The sequence below is a fragment of the Ictalurus punctatus genome, chromosome 23 (assembly GCF_001660625.3).
Source record: "Ictalurus punctatus breed USDA103 chromosome 23, Coco_2.0, whole genome shotgun sequence".
NCBI classification, from domain to species: domain Eukaryota; kingdom Metazoa; phylum Chordata; class Actinopteri; order Siluriformes; family Ictaluridae; genus Ictalurus; species Ictalurus punctatus.
The window spans coordinates 15,345,548-15,363,610 of NC_030438.2; the positions used below are offsets into that span (position 1 = coordinate 15,345,548).

The 18,063-nt window shown below is 39.9% G+C and overlaps 1 protein-coding gene across 1 annotated transcript in view; it reads right to left on the reverse strand.

Moving 5' to 3' along the window:
* The window catches only part of si:dkey-122a22.2 (uncharacterized), a 37,585-nt gene that overhangs the window by 2,648 nt on the left and 16,874 nt on the right, over positions 1–18,063 (reverse strand). The window contains exons 6-8 of the mRNA XM_017453834.3: positions 17,865–17,981; positions 16,617–16,691; positions 1,473–1,611 (exon numbers count right to left, since the gene is read on the reverse strand). Of these exons, the coding sequence (XP_017309323.1) occupies positions 1,473–1,611; positions 16,617–16,691; positions 17,865–17,981 (331 nt within the window). The remainder of the gene's footprint in view (positions 1–1,472; positions 1,612–16,616; positions 16,692–17,864; positions 17,982–18,063) is intronic.

Genomic DNA, 18,063 nt, shown 5'->3' on the forward strand with positions numbered 1-18,063 from the left:
GTTATGCATTAATTATTTTAGATTGCTTTAAAAAAAAAAAAAAAAACGCTTTAAATCATTTGACTCAGGTCAGCTTTCGATTCATGTCACAAATAGGAACCAGCAGCCGTCCGTTCGAGAGGTGGAAAAGGGCTTATGCAAAAAAAAAGAAAAAAATATAGATTTAAAAAAAAATCTAATAAGTGATTTGCATATTCCCGGCCACACGTTAACTTGCATGAAATTGGGTGGAACTAGAGCGGAGAAGAGGCGCCTAGCTCGAGCATGGACGAGCTCGCTTCGCGTCCTGACCTCAGAGACCCTGTCTGAAGACGTCTGGAAAGGGGGGAAAAAAGGGAAAGGAAATAGGATACAGCGCCCGGGCCCGTCCCCTGTGCACGCACAATCGCATCAGAGCAAAGTTGTTAAGCTCAGTTTGATGGCTGCTCTTTTTTTTTTTCCTTTTTTTTTTTTAAACCGCTTTTCTCACCGTGCTCCAGACATCATTAAAGCACAGCACCGTGGAGGAGGTTTTTGCTCAATAACTGAAACTAGAGCGCCCCCATGTGGTCACTTTGCTGAAGCGCAAAAAGGAACAGAAAAACAAAACCTACAGTCTGCGATTACTTCCAGCATGAATGTGACTCTTCAGTCTGGAGCGAACCTGATGCATGACATCAGACATCATGACATCAAAATCAGAAGTAAAGTAAAAAATAATAATAACAATAATAATAATAATAATCATCAGTTAAATCAATTACAAAATGGACAAAATGTGACAAAATGGAGTTCAGAGGTTCTCCGATCATTTCAGCCAGAAACGCATTTTATCAACTTTATAATCCTGAACTTTTAACACACAAAACAAAGTTGTTGTTTTTTTATTTTATTTTATTAAGACAAAATCCTAATCTGATCCACTGCTTGTGTGAAGAAGCCGTTTTTTAAATAGCTAAACGTCACAACACTTCTTTAAAGTGAGCTAGTTGATGAGTGCTTGGTCAGATTATCCTTCATACTATGGGCACCTTCTTGTATTTATTTATTTATTTATTACATAAGAGCTCATCAATTTCTTCTCAACTTGGGTGGTGTGAACTACATTCAAGTGATTTGCATAATCTGAATGCAGCGCAGGTGCTTATACTGTGTATATATAAATATATATATGCGCCTGTGGAACTAAACCCTGAATACAGATCCCTTTCCCCATATAAATACTGATGTAACTTCTAGATTTAAGTTCCTGTGTTTAATTCGAACAATTAGTTTCATTTACTCAGAGCGCCAAGCCCTGAAGTAATCACTGAAATGTGCAGAAGTAGTAAAACAAGTCATCACTTTTCAACACTGAAACATATTATATAACCTGTTCTCAGATATATACTCAACAGCCTCTCAAATAAAGTCTGACCAACTTGCTTCATTCATTCAAAACGACCCAGCTGATACTGTGTGGTGTGTGTGTGTGTGTGTGTGTGTGTGTTTACCTGACGTTGGAGCAGTTCTCCTGAAACACTGTCTCCACTGAAACTCGGCTCCAGCAGCCGCAAGATGAGGAGAAGACGACTCACACCCGTGGCTGCAGAGAGCTGCATCATCTGTAATGAGGGCACCAGGCGTGTGTACCTGGAAACACACACACACACACACACACACACACACACTCAACTGTCTGTCCCATTAACGTAGCTTTTTTTTTTCCAATTTATTAATCACTTTTATACCACAGTGCTGTTTAATTCTCAAATCTGATTGGTCAGAAGACATTGATTCGATATCGAGATCAGTAGGTGTTACAGCAGTGCGGGCCACAAGGTTTGCGTTAATGCACTCGTTCTAACATACTACGGTTTCTGTAGTAACGTGTGTAATTGCTCATATGCCCATTTTTGAGTTTTCGAAGGAATTTCCAGTGTCAAGCTGTAATCTTTATCTTATTAATGTCAAGAGAGAGGAAAAAAAAAAGAAAGGCTGGTGAAGGAACAACAATTTAAAGCTGTCGTAACAGAAGTTATAACAGGAACAAACAACTTTGTTCACCTCACACCTCTAGGGTCGGGGGTTCGATTCCCGCTGCTGCCCTGTGTGTGCGGAGTTTGCGTGTTCTCCCCGTGCTGCGGGGGTTTCCTCCGGGTACTCCGGTTTCCTCCCCCAGTCCAAAGACATGCGCGGTAGGCTGATTGGCGTGTCTAAAGTGAATGTGTATGTGATTGTGCCCTGCGATGGACTGGCACCCTGTCCAGAGTGTCCAGAGTGCCCAATGCTCCATGGGATAAGCTCCAGGTTCCCCGCGACCCAGTACGATAAGCGGTATAGAAGATGGATGGATGGATGGAAGAGGTACAATGTGTCATTCTTTAACGGGGAAAAAAACCGCAATCTCTTGCAATTCATCATTGGATCAGATCAGAAATCAGATCAATCCAATCAGCTTTGAGATTAGAGACCATATGATTCAGTAACCGATAACTATTAACCTAATTTAAATCTTAAAAGATGTATTAACCATCTTTGAAATCATCTCTAGAAAGCACAGAGAGCGCATCAGGAGAAAGAGAGGTGCCGAGAAGAAAACTCGGGAGTCAACACCGGTCTCGGCTCACTGGTGCTATGTATTGGCTAGTCTCAACCTACAGAGTCCAATCAATAACGAGAGAGAAACACACTTACCTGCGCACACACACACACACACAGAGAGAGAGAGAGAGAGAACCATTACACAGAAACACCTGCACAAGACATTTATCACAAACCATAAAACAGTTGACTTTGCTCTCTGCTGCGATTGAGCATGGTGCTACGGCTGAGCTGCGTATTGATGAAATCAGCAGTAAAGTGGCTTTAGGCAGCGTGCTTAATTCTGGTCCTGGAGAATCCATTAATGGCTTCCTGCTCGAACACCTACCTCAGAAGCCATTCATGAAGTTAAACAAGCAGCTCAGCCAAACAAACTTTGCCTCATTTTGTTTCAAACTGGAGCTACAAGGATCATGGATCATCTACCGGTTCAGCATCGTTCAATCAACATGTCCAAATAATCACACACTGCACTTAAAAGAGCGAATTAAAATAAAATAAAGCTATGGAATGAATACAATACTAAACCGCCCATGTTTCAGACTTGAATTTATATCGCTGTGGGAGCTGCGAGATTTACATTACATTTACATTCATTCGTCTAGCCGACGCTCTTATCCGAAGCGACTTACACGTGAGGAAATACGCGCAAAGCGATATATCAAGCGGAGAACAATACCAGTAGTGCTACCGTACAAGATCTTTCATTGAGTTCCCGTGAAGCAAAGTGCGCAGAGTCAAGGTGTAAGAGCCAGAGCAGGTTTTTTGGTTGTAGTTTTTTAAGGATAATGTGGGGTTTAGGGGTTAGTTAGGTGTTCACGGAAGAGGGGGATCTTTAGTGCACATTAATGCACTCGTTTTAATACGTGATCGTTTCTATAGTAACGACACACACAGGAACGTCTACGGTATAACAGACGCTCCACGTAATAAACGTGTAATCATTGATACGGTGACGTTTCCTGTGAGGAGATGTTTGTTTAACGTTTCGGAAGGAGTCTCCTTCCAGGGCAGGGTGGTAGCTCAGTGGTTAAGGTGTTGGGCTACTGCTCAGAAGGACATGAGTTCAAACCCCAGCACTGCTAAGCTGCCACTGTTGGGCCCTTGAGCAAGACCCTTAACCCTCAACTGCTCAGATGTATGAATGCGATAAACGTAAGTCGCTCTGGATAAAGGGCGTCTATCAAATACCGTAAATGTAAACGCCTCTGGTCTCGGAGCTCCGTAACGAGACGGATGTTCTCGTACGTTTTTTTATTTTTTTTTAATCAGAAGTTCAAACTTCTCAGCAGTCCAAAAGTTCCATAAAACTTACGACACAGCGATAACGTGACGCTTTCGAATTCGTTCTCCGACCCAAACAGGCCTCAGCCTTTTCACGCACGTAAACATTCACACTGCAAATTAAAGACGGCCGCTCTGACATTCATCCTTCTTCGCCATCTCTCCGTCCGTTCCCAAACCTATTTCTGCTCCCAATTTAGATTCCTCTTCACCTTTCTTCAAAGAATTCTTTGCTCGTTTGACACCTTTTCACCCCGACACGTTTTCCTTTCCTCGCCGCCAAAAAGCACATTCTGTGTCAAACCTCGGCGCTTTGATTTGGCGTCAAATCGGTCCGCCGGCATTGACATTTTATTTCGAGGTCTTCGGTTGACTTCCATTCATTTTTTTTTTTTTTATTCTGCCCAGGAGGTCTGGATTATGCATGGGAAGGCATGCGTGTCAAAGGGCAATTTAGCGAGGGAAAAGACAGGCCAGATTGGTGGGATGAATTAAACAGATAACGGCAAAGCGCCTCGCCAATGTCAGTTATTTTCCGAGCTACTCCTCTTTTCTCTCTCCCTCTCTCCTTTGGTAGCGATGGAGGTGATGAAATGAGGTCGAGGCTGTGCACTTTCTGCTCTTTGACTTTCCCATCTGGATTAGTGCAGGATGAATGAAGTCTGTTGCTCTTGTAGGGAGCAGGCGCATGACCCACTGTCGGAATGTCACACACTCTTTCGCTCACACACACCGAGTCTGATCATCCTCAGAACTGATAAGAACCCTTCGAAATTTGCATGGGCTCCTTTCCCTCCCTCCTCACTCGCTCTTCACAGGAAGAGACGACAGATAACAGGACACGGTCCGGTTTAACGGAATATTTTTCACTACTAGACAATGATTCAGGGGTCCTCTACTTTTTCTAGGCTCCAACGACTCACGGTTGTACTGTACATGATCACGAAGTTTGCTAATCCAATCAGATATCCCGTTCTTTGCTCTGTGGTAGTAGAACTTTCATGAAGTTCCAGATGCAGTAGGTTAATGACAATAATATTGCCCTTGCAGTTCAGATTATGGGCATACACTGCAAAATATAGCAGAAATAATCAATATTTTATTTTGTCGTGTTTCTAACAACCATTTTGCCATGCAAACATTTTTTTTTAAAAAGACTTATTTTTATTTAAAATTTTTCCGAGTTGCTATTAACGTGTGAGCGCTGCTGTGGTCTGGAATAAAATGGGATTAAAAGGAACTCCAAATTGAATAAAGGCTAATGAATCTTTTGCAATAAGACTACTACTAATAATAAAAACCCATATTCCATACACCACAAAAAACGATAGCAAGTGCTGTAAAAGTATCTTAAATAAAGGAAAAGACATCTAATACTAACCATTAATAATATATAACAAATATAAGAACATTAAGTCTACAGTTACGTTCATAAGTTTACATACGCCTTGCAGAATCTGCAAAATGTTAATCTTTTTTTTTTTTTAAATAAATAATTGAGGAGGGATCATAAAAATTGCATATGGTTTTTTTATTTAGTTCTGCCCTGAATAAACTATTTCACATAACAGGTGTTTACATATAGTCCACAAGACACGATAATAACCGAATTTACACAAATGAACCGGTTCAAAAGTTTACACACCCTCGATTATTAATCCCGTGTGTCGTTACCTGGATGATCCACGACTGTTTCGATGTTTTGTGATAGTTCTTCACGAGTCCCTTGTTTGTCCTGAGCAGTTATCCTGCCCACTGTTCTTCAGAAAAATCCTCCAGGTCCTGTACATTCTTTACATCTTCTGCATATTTGACCCCTTTCCAACAGCTGGACTCGTACACTATTACAAAACTATTACAAAAGGTGCAAACATTCACCGATGGAAAACAGACTACATTAAGAGTCGGAATTTGTGGGGGGGGGGTTAAAATTTTGAACAGGATTATCGGTGTAAATTGTTATTATTTTGACTTCTGGGAAACATGTAAATATCTTAGGTGGCTTCTGAAGGGCAGTGCCGAATGAAAAAAATAAGATCTTTAAACAAAATAATAACCATATTATAATAATCATAATAATCGTTGATCATCCAGGTAACGACACGCAGTATTAAGAATCAAGTGTGTGTAAACTTTTGAACTGGTTAGGACATCGGAAGGTCATGAGTTCAAACTACAGCACTGCCAAGCTGCCACTGCTGGGCCCTTGAGCAAGGCCTTTAACCCTCAACTGCTCAGATGTATCAAAATTTTTGATAATTGTAAGTCGCTCTGGATAAGGGCGTCTGTCAAATGCCGTAACTGTAATCCAGAAATAAGATTAATAATCTTATATCAATTTTAAAAACTATCTAATACAGACACATATTAATGGAATTTGCCTATATTTAAGATATTGTTACTTGCTAAGATCTCACATTAATCAAGTTTATACACACAGAACTATGGTACAAATCACATACAAGTCTCTTGAGCCAGATTTCCAGACTTTTTCCGTTTCTAACCCTAGCGGAAAATCTCGTACTTTTCTCACGATTCGGCATTTTGCCTGACATTACAAATGTAAAAATGGCTTTGACATGTAATGCCGTGAAACATCGATCAATTCACTATATCCTGGTCAAAAAAAAAGTTCTTTGTGGCTTCCTGTTAGAAACCGGTGCACAGGAATGCATCTAAAGAGCAGAGCAGAAAGACACTCTGACTTTGAAGATTCTGAAGCTTGTGGCCAGAAAAGTGCACAAAACGTACAGTGAGCCATGTTCAGAGCGTCTGTTCTGGAATAAACACACATCTCCTGTTTTGCCCCCAAAAAATAAAGCTTCATAAATGTACTAAAAATCCATTGCAATACTTTTGCACATCCAACAGTAGGGGGCAGTCATGATCCACCCTACAACATTCCTTCATTAAAAAGGGCCTTCCCCCGGGTGACTCGAGTCAATACTATAGATTAGACTGAGGTAAATACACTAGGGTCGCTACAGGCCTGCTTCATTAGCCGAGACTGGCAAGAGTAGCTACAGCTCTAGCGGTGCTAATTACTAGTAATTGGCATCCTGGATTCCCCGGGAAATCCCCAGGGAGCATCTACTTCCTGCATTTAATAATTTATGCTAACGAATGTGTGGATTTGTGTGATGCGACACACGGCAAGACTTCTGATAAGTTCCAGAAGAGCAAGGGATAGAAATGACAGGAAATGAGATTTTAGGTGGAATGCTGCAATGCTTTAAATGAACACAATAATAAGACAGATATATTACTTGCTGTGAGCAGTGTCCAAGTTTCTTAGTTGTTCTGACACACACACACACACACACACACACACACACACACACACACACACACACCTTTCTGTTAGAGTGGCAGAAGTTTCTTTCTCTCTGCAGTCCTGTTCAGTGTCTAATCTCAACCCAGATTTCCCAGAGGACTTCGGCCACTGGCATGAACAGAACAGCTCAGGTGTGTGTGTGTGTGTGTGTGTGTGTGTGTGTGTGTGTCTGACTGGCCTCACACAACTATATTACTGGTTACAAAAAAAAAAACCCTCAGAAACTAAAATGCATTACAATAGTGCACTCCTCTCAGGAACAGATTAGATTTTAACAGATCAGATCATTACGTTCAGAGCAAAATCAATTTGCCAAAGAAGCAGAATTAACATCTAATCCACGCAGGTTGATGAATCCATGTGTTGAATCAACTTTTCAAAAGATAAAACATTAAAATTCTATGTAGAGATTCAGAGTGATATCGGTCGATACCGATAACCGATTATTCAGAGTGATATCGGCCGATACCGATAATCGATTATTCAGAGTGATATCGGCCGATACCGATAACCGATTATTCAGAGTGATATCGGCCGATACGATAATCAATTATTCAGAGTGATATCGGTCGATACCGATAACCGATTATTCCGAGTGATATCGGTCGATATCGATAATCGATTGTTCAGAGTGATATCGATACCGATATGGATAGATGCCTTTTATACCTTCTTTTAAATTAATAATAATTAATTCCACAATTCTGAAGGAAACGCCAATAAAAACTTGATTCTCTCCATTTCAGCAAGTTGTTTCACAGTAACTGGTCTCATAAACATTAACACATTACTCACATTAACATGGACTAATTTCTGAAGATTAAAGTAAGATTTCTTCACTTATTGAATGTTATTAATTCATATTAACATTGACTGAATTCTAAAAAAACCTCCTGATAGTCTCACATTCACTCTCCACAAACACAAGCATTTCTACTTTTTTACACAGATTTGGGCCAAGATACGTCATGTGACATCACCGCAACGAGCATTCGGCAGAAGACCTCTTCGATTCACGTGTGTTGAACATGAGGACAGCTAAAAGGTCTCATTTACCAACAAACATCACTTTGAAAGACCCCAAGAAACAATTTCATGCAATTGCAGTTTCACCAATTCAAGGAGTTTTCCGCAAAAAATGCACAGAAAACTCAGCTAGTTGCATCGCAAAAACTCAAGGAAAAATTCCGCAGGAAAATCAAGCATTTTTGGCCGCAACAATCGCAAAAAAATTCTGTAAAATCCTATATGGACTGGCTTTGCAACGGTCGGTGGTAAAGCTGTCACTGTTTATAGGACTATCAGACCAATAAAATATAAAACTTTTCTAACTAGGCTAGTTTGGTGTCTCTATCCAAGGGGAGGCACAGCTAAGCTAGCTAAGCTATGGGTTTAGCTGCTGCAGTGCCATGCAAAGTATCTTTCCTTATGCTCTGCTCATATCATGTTCACGTGAACTGGAACTCATATAGACATTTACACACCATGTCTTCCTGCTCAGCATCAGAGAACGTTACTGTTTCAGTTTCAACCCCTTTACTGGTTTTAAAAAAAATGGCCAGGCCAGGTTACGCCCCTGGTCAAAACAAAAGCATAAAATATGCCACTTACATGCTCAGATAACATCTTTTTTTTTAGATTTCCACGTGTTCACCATTCCCGCGAACCATATTCACCCGCACAGACACGCAGAGCTGGAGCACGACCAAACTCCGTGTTCTTCAACAAAATGCACACGGTTTCATTTTTTAACCACTAGAGGGCCAAAAGTTACATAGTGTACCTTTAATTTCAAGAGAGAAGAAAAAAAGAGAGACTGGTTCAAAAACAAAACAAAAAACTATAGTGAAAAGGATAACTATAAATTGATAAAGTTAAATTAATAAAGGTACTTCAATTAATAAAAATTTGTAATTGGTGACAAATAGCTGTGATAAGAGGAAGAAAACACTTAAGGATGTACCGTTGTGGGAAAATAATCAGTAAGTCTACTTCATATCAGACATCAGGCTCTCTCTCGCATCACCACAATGTTGATTCTTTTCCTCTAACAGAACTCTCAATCGTGTTTAATTCCTTAGTACATTACAGCCCACTAATAGATTTGTTGGAACAACAGCTAACACCCCATAAACGTCAGGTTTTTATTAGCAACATTAGCAACATCACCTGCAAGCCAAATCTCACTGTTGATTTAGGTCTTCACATGGACTTTGCACACTTGGACCTGACTTGACTTATTAGTTTCCTGTTAGCTTCACTGCAGTTACTGAATAATTCACAGTAGTTACTGAATAATATGCTTCAAATTAATATTAAGCCTTTTAACCCTCTGTCAAAATGCTTTCAAAAAACCTGTAAGGAAAATACACAACAAGGCACGCTGTTATAGGAAAACAATCATAGTCTGAAATGGCCCAGTTACCGTCACCGCCCCAAAGTCCTCTTATACCGTAACGATTTCACACTTTTATTACATTTATTATTTAATAAACGACACATAGCACTTTTAACAGCTTAGAGTGACATTTCATTTTTGAGAACCTCCACAAAACAAATTCGTTCCTGTTTTTGCTTACATTACAGTAGCTATAAACAGTCGTTCCCTTACCAGATTCTCTTTATGACAAGACCGATAAAAACCTCACAGCGTGTCATGTTTACTGAGAAACCAGGAAAGCACAAAGTCTTCGCTTTCTGGAGACTCCTTCCAAAAATGTTAAACCTCTGATTAAAGAAAGCTTCGCCATATCAACAATTATACCAATGGCGTCGTTAATTATTAGTATTAGATCATGAGGAGCACAAGGTTAGAACAGAAACGTTAACATATGAGCACGAGTGTATTCATATAAACCTGGGATTTGCCTCCGCCATAGTGCTGTTATGGAAAATGAATCAACACTTAGTCGTGAGTTCAAACCCCAGTATCGCAAAGCCACCACTGTTGGGCCCTCAACGCTCAACTGCTCAGATGTATCAATGAAATAAATGTAATTCGCTCTGGATAAAGGCGTCTGCCAAATGCCATAAATGTAAACACCTTCGTATAAATCGGAATCGAGAATTCAACAGTGATGTCGTATAAGCAGGAGTACTCAGGACATTATAGAACTATATGAATACACACAAACGCACAAACGCATCAAACGCTGCAAATTACATATAGAAAAATGCACCGAAAAAAATGTGTTAAGATTTTGTTATATAATGAAAAGTTAGGATAGGACTGGTGGATTATATAGTAATAATGTGGTATTGAAAGAATGTCATATAACTTATAATGTCCTTCTGATTTGATAGTTGAAGGACATCGGATGTTGACATAGCGAGATTATGAGATGATGTCAGTTTAAAACAAAGGTTCCTTTGTCGAGAACTATGACATCTGTCTCTTCAAATTGGCCATGTACTTACTGAAATATACAGTACACAATGCACAGCTTTGTGGTTATTTACAAGAAAGTATTATATAATCAGTATAATTATTTTCTCTTTGCAGAACGATGCCTGTTCGATGCTAGTATGTCAGATAATCCCTTAAAACATGGTCTGTAAACAGACTACCTACTGCTCATCTCAATAATCTGTCTCACGGAGGGGAAAAAACCCAACAAAAACAATGGCATTAGTTTGATCCTTAATAAACAATGACCTGTTACGTTTCTAGTCCATCGTACAATCTCTCCATATACCTGCATAGATTTTTAAAAAGCTTTTCAAACATCCCACTTGTTGCCTTCCAGGTCATCAGGTAAAGTCCCTTGTAAAGTGCAAGGCTGCAGATCAAAGCCAACATAGGACACAGAGTTTAGCTGATTCAATGGTCCAGTCAATACCACTGGTCTGAAGGAAGGTCCTAAAGCATGCTGGGTAAACACAGGAAGCTTCAAGAATCAATATGGCTTTGAAGGTCTTGGTCTTGGTTTTATCAGCTCACACACTGGGCCAAAGGAAAAAAGCCACAGTGGTACTCAAATCCTAATGACCTTTATATTCACTGGACAAACACTGTATACAGTCAGCAGCATAATTGTTGGCACGCTTGGTAAAGGACGGGTTTAAAAAAAAAAAAAAAAAAAAAAGGTTCTGAAATAATGTTTTTCACCTCACATAATTAGTTTCACCTCACAGTGAAATCATGAAAGAACTCTAACCTTTAATTGAAGTAAAAAATTTCCAAAAAAATTAAATCATTGGCACGATTTAGTTTTGCAATCTTCCAGCATTTTGTGAAACCTCCCTTTGCCAACATAACGGTTTTCTCCTACAATGCTTAATGAGATTCGTGAACACAGACCAAGGAACCGGAGAGAACGCTTCAATACCAAATCTCTGCAGATCTTCCACGATCCTCTCTTATGGACTCTCCATTTCAGCTCAATTTCCCAGACAGGAAACTGGACTGGCCACGTCAAAAACATGGTGGTCACTGACCTGAACATAAGTATTAATCACTGTCCTGCTCCAAGATCCGATCACAACCCAGTTGTACCCTTTTGGCAGAGGTACTGTTGCCAGATTTTCATTCATGGTTCTTGATGGAGTCCACGATGCCAACAAAGTTCCCTGATCCTCCAACATACGTAACAACAAGGATTAAGTTCTCTTCTGTATAACCAAACCCACCTTGAGTGCTCATTGGAGAAAAGAAAAGAAAAGAAAGAAAACCTCATCTGCTCACAGAAACTGGTTCCATTCAAAGTTCCAGTAGTGTCCAGTGAACTCCAGGAACATCTGTTTGTGATTAGATGAAAGGACAGACTTTTCACCATGCATGACTTCCGAATAGTTTATTGGCATTACACTGGGGTTTGATTGTATATTGTACTTGTAGACCCCAAAGTACTGCCCTCTTCTACAAAGTGGTTTCTTCCAGGTTCCTCCTCACTGTTAATGGTGTAAGATATTGTACACTCACGTCCACATCTCTTCCAGGAAGGTTCAATACAGCTCCATTTCTTTTCAAGTTCTTAATTATTGCAATAGACCACATCTGATTAGTATCAGTACTGATCAGGGCTACATTAGATCAGTAACTGTACCGATACTGTATTTTTTAAATATGATACAGTAAATTACCACATGCTGTGCTTCTACCATGCCCGAGCTTTTCCTGGTAATAAACAAAACAAAAATAGAACGAAAATTATACTGAACTAATGAACAGCGCACATGTGCACACACACACACACACACACACTGTTAAACCACTACTGACATGACAGACGTTCTAGAGGATTCTAAGCCATATGGAAAGCAGCCCTATAGAATCGTCCTGCTTTCCGTCTCCTCCCCTTTCACGTGTATCTGAGACAGTCGAGGTGGTGACGTCTCGTTTCAGCACGAGGCACACTGAGCTTTCATGTGGAAATACGTACCGTCTCCGCTGTCCTCCTCAGGTGCTGCGAACTTCTTTATGTCATATCATCCATTTATCTCAGAGACACCAAGCCCAATTAAAATGAAATCTGTAGCCATTCCACACTCCAAACACACACACAAGATATATTGGTGAAACATAGCAGTCTCAGTGGTCTTAAAGTGATCTTAAAGGCAAACAAAAATGGGTTTTCTGGTCGTATATTTTAAAAGGTAAAATAAGCACTTACAAGATTACAATATGTTCAAAATTCAGCACATAAGAGTACACATTCATGCACAACAAACGACTTGCTCATATCACCTCTGTCCTTTATAACCCTTGCTGGTTACTGGTTACAGCTCACACTCCGTTCAAGACTCTTCTTCGGACCTTTAAAGCAGTTTATAACCATGTCCATCAATAGCTGACTAAAATACTCCCTTCGACTCTCCTCTCTGGGCGGCGGAATCATCAGCTACTTAAAATCACAGTCTACCTATCAAAACACCCCTGTGCTAGCCCCCATATTAATATCCATCCATCCATCTCCTGTATCGCTCATCCTTACTGGGTCACGGGGAACCCAGAGCCGATCCCATGGGGCACACGGTGGCATCCATGATAATATGTGTAGTATATTTACCGAAGTTTTTCAATGGTTTGTAGTTTTTGCAGTGGAAACATCAGAAATTAAAAAAAATTAAATAAATCTTTGGTGCCACAAAAGCTGGTATGAGGATTTCAGAAAATGCTGTTCTCCTGGGATTTTAACACACAACAGTCTCGAGAGTTTACCCAGAATGGCGGGGAAAACAAACAAAAAAACATCAGTGAGTGGCAGTCGTGCAGGCGGAAACGCCTCGTTGATTAGAGAGATCCGAGGAGAATGGCCAGTTGACAGGGAAGCTACGGTAACTCAAATAACCAATCTTTACAAACGTGGTGAGCAGAAAAGCATCTCAAAATGCACAACACATCGAACCTTTGAGGTGGATAATCTACAACACATCAAGTTCCATTCCTCTCAGTCAAGAACAGATATTTTTGTCCAGCAATCTCATATATATATATATATATATATATACACATACACACACACACGTACACACACACACAAAAGTATTTCGGGAAGAAGATTAAAGAATATAAATCAATTGGTATACAAATAGTATGTAATGTCAATTCAGTGAGTAACCAAGGAGCTATAGTGTATCATGATGTTATTATAATCACAATATTGATATTTTATAATATTGTCTTGCCCAGCCCAGGATAAAAGCGCTTGCATCTTGCACTGTAAATGGCTCATCGTTGCTGTTTTTTTTTCAGTTGGCTGGTTTTATTAAAAAAAAATATCCTAGTATATTCTAAAAACACTATATTGTACATTTCATATTCACTAACTCCCTTGTTTGTTTGTTTGCTTGTTTAGCTGTAAGCAGTTTTTCCCCCGCTCACCTTCCATTATAACCACTGAACCGCTGTCCCTGATGTCAAAAACGAAATTGCTTTCTTATTCAAAAAAAAAAAAGTTCACGTCAATCAATAAATTAGTCAATGTGTTGTATGTCAGTTGCATTTGAATTTCTTTTACACAATGCACGACTGACAGGTATCAAATGTCGTTAATTCATCTTTAATGCAAGGAGCCAACTCTACTTAACGCCTCCATGAGTAACAAAATCTGTTACACAACTCCATGTAAGCTATATTAACTTAAGTCGCAAGTTAATATGCCCGACATTTATTTTACCATGCCTAAGTAATTGAATTGCATCTCTGGCGTTTCATACATGCCAGGCTGAGGGCCTATTAATCACAGGGTAATTGGACACACGTCGCCGTTAAATGCTGCTGCTCCACTTTCAGTCACATAGAAATTAAAGCGTTCCGCATTACTCATTCTTTATCTGACTAAACCCCAATTGTGTTACATAACTGCAGGAAAAATAACAGCGGCTGGAGGTTATGAATCAGGATGTGTGGGGAGATGGCTCACATGAGATTACTCGCACAGAGCCACGGAACAAATCTCTCATATATCTTCATTATTTCATAGTCATGCTGGGAAAGCAGCTAACGCTCTCCCGATCCTTACACAAATTCCGGTCCATAATATGTATAACAGGAGGTCGAGATATAGTGACCATTTGAAACTACAGGAACTGGACGTATTCTAAGGTAAATAGGGATTAATCGTTTAGTTTTATACCACAGCAAAGCCGATTGGTCAGGTGATGTTGCTGAATTTTCCAAAGCAAATCACACGTTTATTGTACATGAATGCACTCATTCTAATACTTTAATAAATTTTTTGGTAACAACTTCCACAGGCACTTGTATGGTAGGTACTCAGCAATTTTCTGTGAGGAAATGTTTAGCTAGCATTTTTGGACGCCGTCTCCAGTGTCAGCGATTCCAGGTTTCCAACACAAGAAAATCCTCAGGACAGAAGCGCTTTTGCGGAGTCTTTAACGTGAAAAGCTACAGTTTTTGTCTTCGAGAAAGTGTGTTGAGGGAGCAATATTTCTAATTATAGCTGCCTTATTATAATTATATGTTGCAGAACTTGCTTTGTAGAAGCTCCACAACATTCAACCATTTTTTTTTTAAATGGTTAACTGTGGTGTAAAATTAATAAAACACTTCAGATGTTCGGTTACTGAGTAATGAATACCAGGTATTTTTTATATGCTGTGTTGGTGAAGGTTGGAGTATGGTGGCTTTTTGTCCAGCGCTACATTAAAAGAGAACTGTAATAAAATTCCAATTGAACAAAATCTGAAAATAATAATAATAATAATAATAATCATCAGTTATGGAAGAAAAAAAATATATATACAGACTTCCCAATCCTAATTTTCCCCACAGACAAAATGTTTAACACTCACATAGTTGGCGATAAGATAGTATTAATGCAAGAAATTACACAAGTCTGGCCTTTAACCTACTTGAGACAGCAAAGATTTTGCTATAGTGATATTGCTTAGTTATCTAGAGCAAACAGAAAGGACGTGCATTAGCTAACTCTATTAGCCGGAGGAAGGTGCTGTAATATTAAAAATATGAGACTTGGAATGAGTTTGAATAAAGGTGCTGTTTAAAATTTTAAAAGTGTTTCTTGACCTATAATAATCATATAATTATAAAGACAGCTACAAAAAAAAACTGTGATTTGTAATATTACCATGCAAAAGACCTAGCTACTTCATTTTAGGAGTCTGTTTAGATATTTTCTGGCCCTGAAATTGACCCTGGAGTTGGAACGGGGCTGCTCAGCCTTGCACCTTTTCCTTAAAACACAACCTGTAAGCCATGCATAGTTTCGACAATTAACTCAACTTAATTTGTCCAGAATTAAGGCACTGAGAAAAATGTGTGCTGTCAAATGCTGTTAAATTCTGGAGAAAAAAAAACACCGGTGTTTACGTTGACTTTACCAAATGAAATCCACAGACAGTGATGGTGTACTCTTCGAACTTTTTGTTAGACCTAGCTAGTTTCTCCATTTTAGGATTCTGTTTCGATTTTTTCTGGCCCTGAAACTGACCCTGGAGTTGGAACAGAGCTGCTCAGCCCTGCCTCTTTTCTTTAAAGCACTTATTTAAAAAAAACGTATAAGCCGTGCATAGTTTTAACAAACGCATTGGAGTTAGTTGAAGGGAAGTAGAAAGCAATGTTTTGTTTTGTTTTAATTCCCTGGTACTGCTCCTTTAAAAGTTTGCTGTTAAAAACTGACATGATCGATTCATAGGTGGATCAAAGGCTTCAAATTTATACTGACAGGCAAACCCGTGGAATAGAGTGAATAAAGGTGCTGTAGACTTCTGCTGACTCATATGAGAATGATTTGCGCTCTGATATGAATTAAGGACAGTTTCTAACACTCCATGACCTTTGATTAATTGGGCTCTGTATTAAAGTGATGAACAGCAGAACACTGACAATGTGCAGTCTCCCATCTCTCACACTCCCCTCCCTCTCGCTCTCTCTCTCTCTCAATCCCTCTCTCACACTCTCTCTCACACACTCCCCTCCCTCCCTCCCTCCCTCTCTCTCGCAATGACTCACCAGTACTGCTGCCACGTCTCCTCTTCAAAGACGTCTTCTGGAATGGGATTGATCAGCACCAAGTCCGACACTTGCCTGGACAAACAGAGACAGGTTAACACGTTTGTGCTCAGCGTGGAAAAACAACACAAAAGACAAGTACAAGCACTCTCTGATTGCGAAATCTGACACGTAGACCGTCTCCGCACCATTCCAGCTTTAATTCGTTTGGGGTCGACGACATCACGGGTGCAATGTTTTCGTTTCGCGGACGCTGCAGAGCCGTCACAGCTTCATTAAAGGGTTAACGGCTTCACGTCAGCACTGGTGAAGTGTTAAACCTTCCTAAAGCGTTCTCCTCTGACCCCTCTCATCTAAAAGGGCGTTTCTATCATGAGAACTTTCGCTCACTGAATGTTTTTAGTTTTTCGCACTAGAGGCCACTGTGCCTAAAAATCCTAGGAAGTCAGCACTTTGTTTTCCGCATTCTGATGTTTGATGCGAATATTAAATCAAACTCTTGTCCTGTGTCTGCGTGATTTTATGCATTGTGCCGCTGCCACATGATTAGAGGTTTGGATAATTGCACGGATGAGAAGTGGTATGGGGGTTTCTATTAAACTACAGCACTCGGTGCGTGTATACAGCAGGACCCAGAGCACCATGTGACTCTATTGTACACATAAGTGCCTGCTAGCATCTCAGCTCAGATTAAAAGCACAGCTTGGATTGTGAAATATACGTCGTTACATATTCAGCCTCTGAGGCCATGTTTAATAGACAGAATGAAAGAACGTTTAACAACCAAAACGACTCTCGGCAAATAAGACTAAAACCACAGAATTGTGGTTCTTTTCGCTGGGGATCATCAAGACATGGGATTCAATTGCGCGTAAAAATTTCCTCAGACAGTGCAACGATTCCGTCTATTATGTTTTTAAACCTTTATGGTTTATAGTACTGTCATCCAATAAAGAGAATTAAAGCGCTGAGAAGGATGCGTGCTGTCAAATGCTGTTAAATTCATCTCGTGAGGACACCGGTTTCCAAAAACGGTGTTTACCTTGACTGTACCAATGAAATGCACATACAGTGATAGTGTACGCTTCGAACTTCTTGTTACAAGAGCAAGCAAGATTACTCCACCTCAGAGAGATCAGAAATGAAGTGTATTTGGGTGGGTGCTGCCTCAATCTTAATTCAATCTGAATAACAGACAGAAATCCAGATTACTTAAGCCAAAAAAAGCTTATCTCGTTTAAGACTTACGTGTCATAGACGTGAGTATAAAACCTGCTGTTCAGCGCGCCCAGTTCTGCGCCGACCAGAATGAAGGGCGTGGCTATCTCAGCAGCCTGGACCAACCGGTGGAGGTCGTCCACCATCCTGATGGCAAAAAGAGAAGAGGAAATGAAAGGCATGCGGGTCAATGTGTCGCCGTCAACACACAGCAGAATGACTGAAGGAT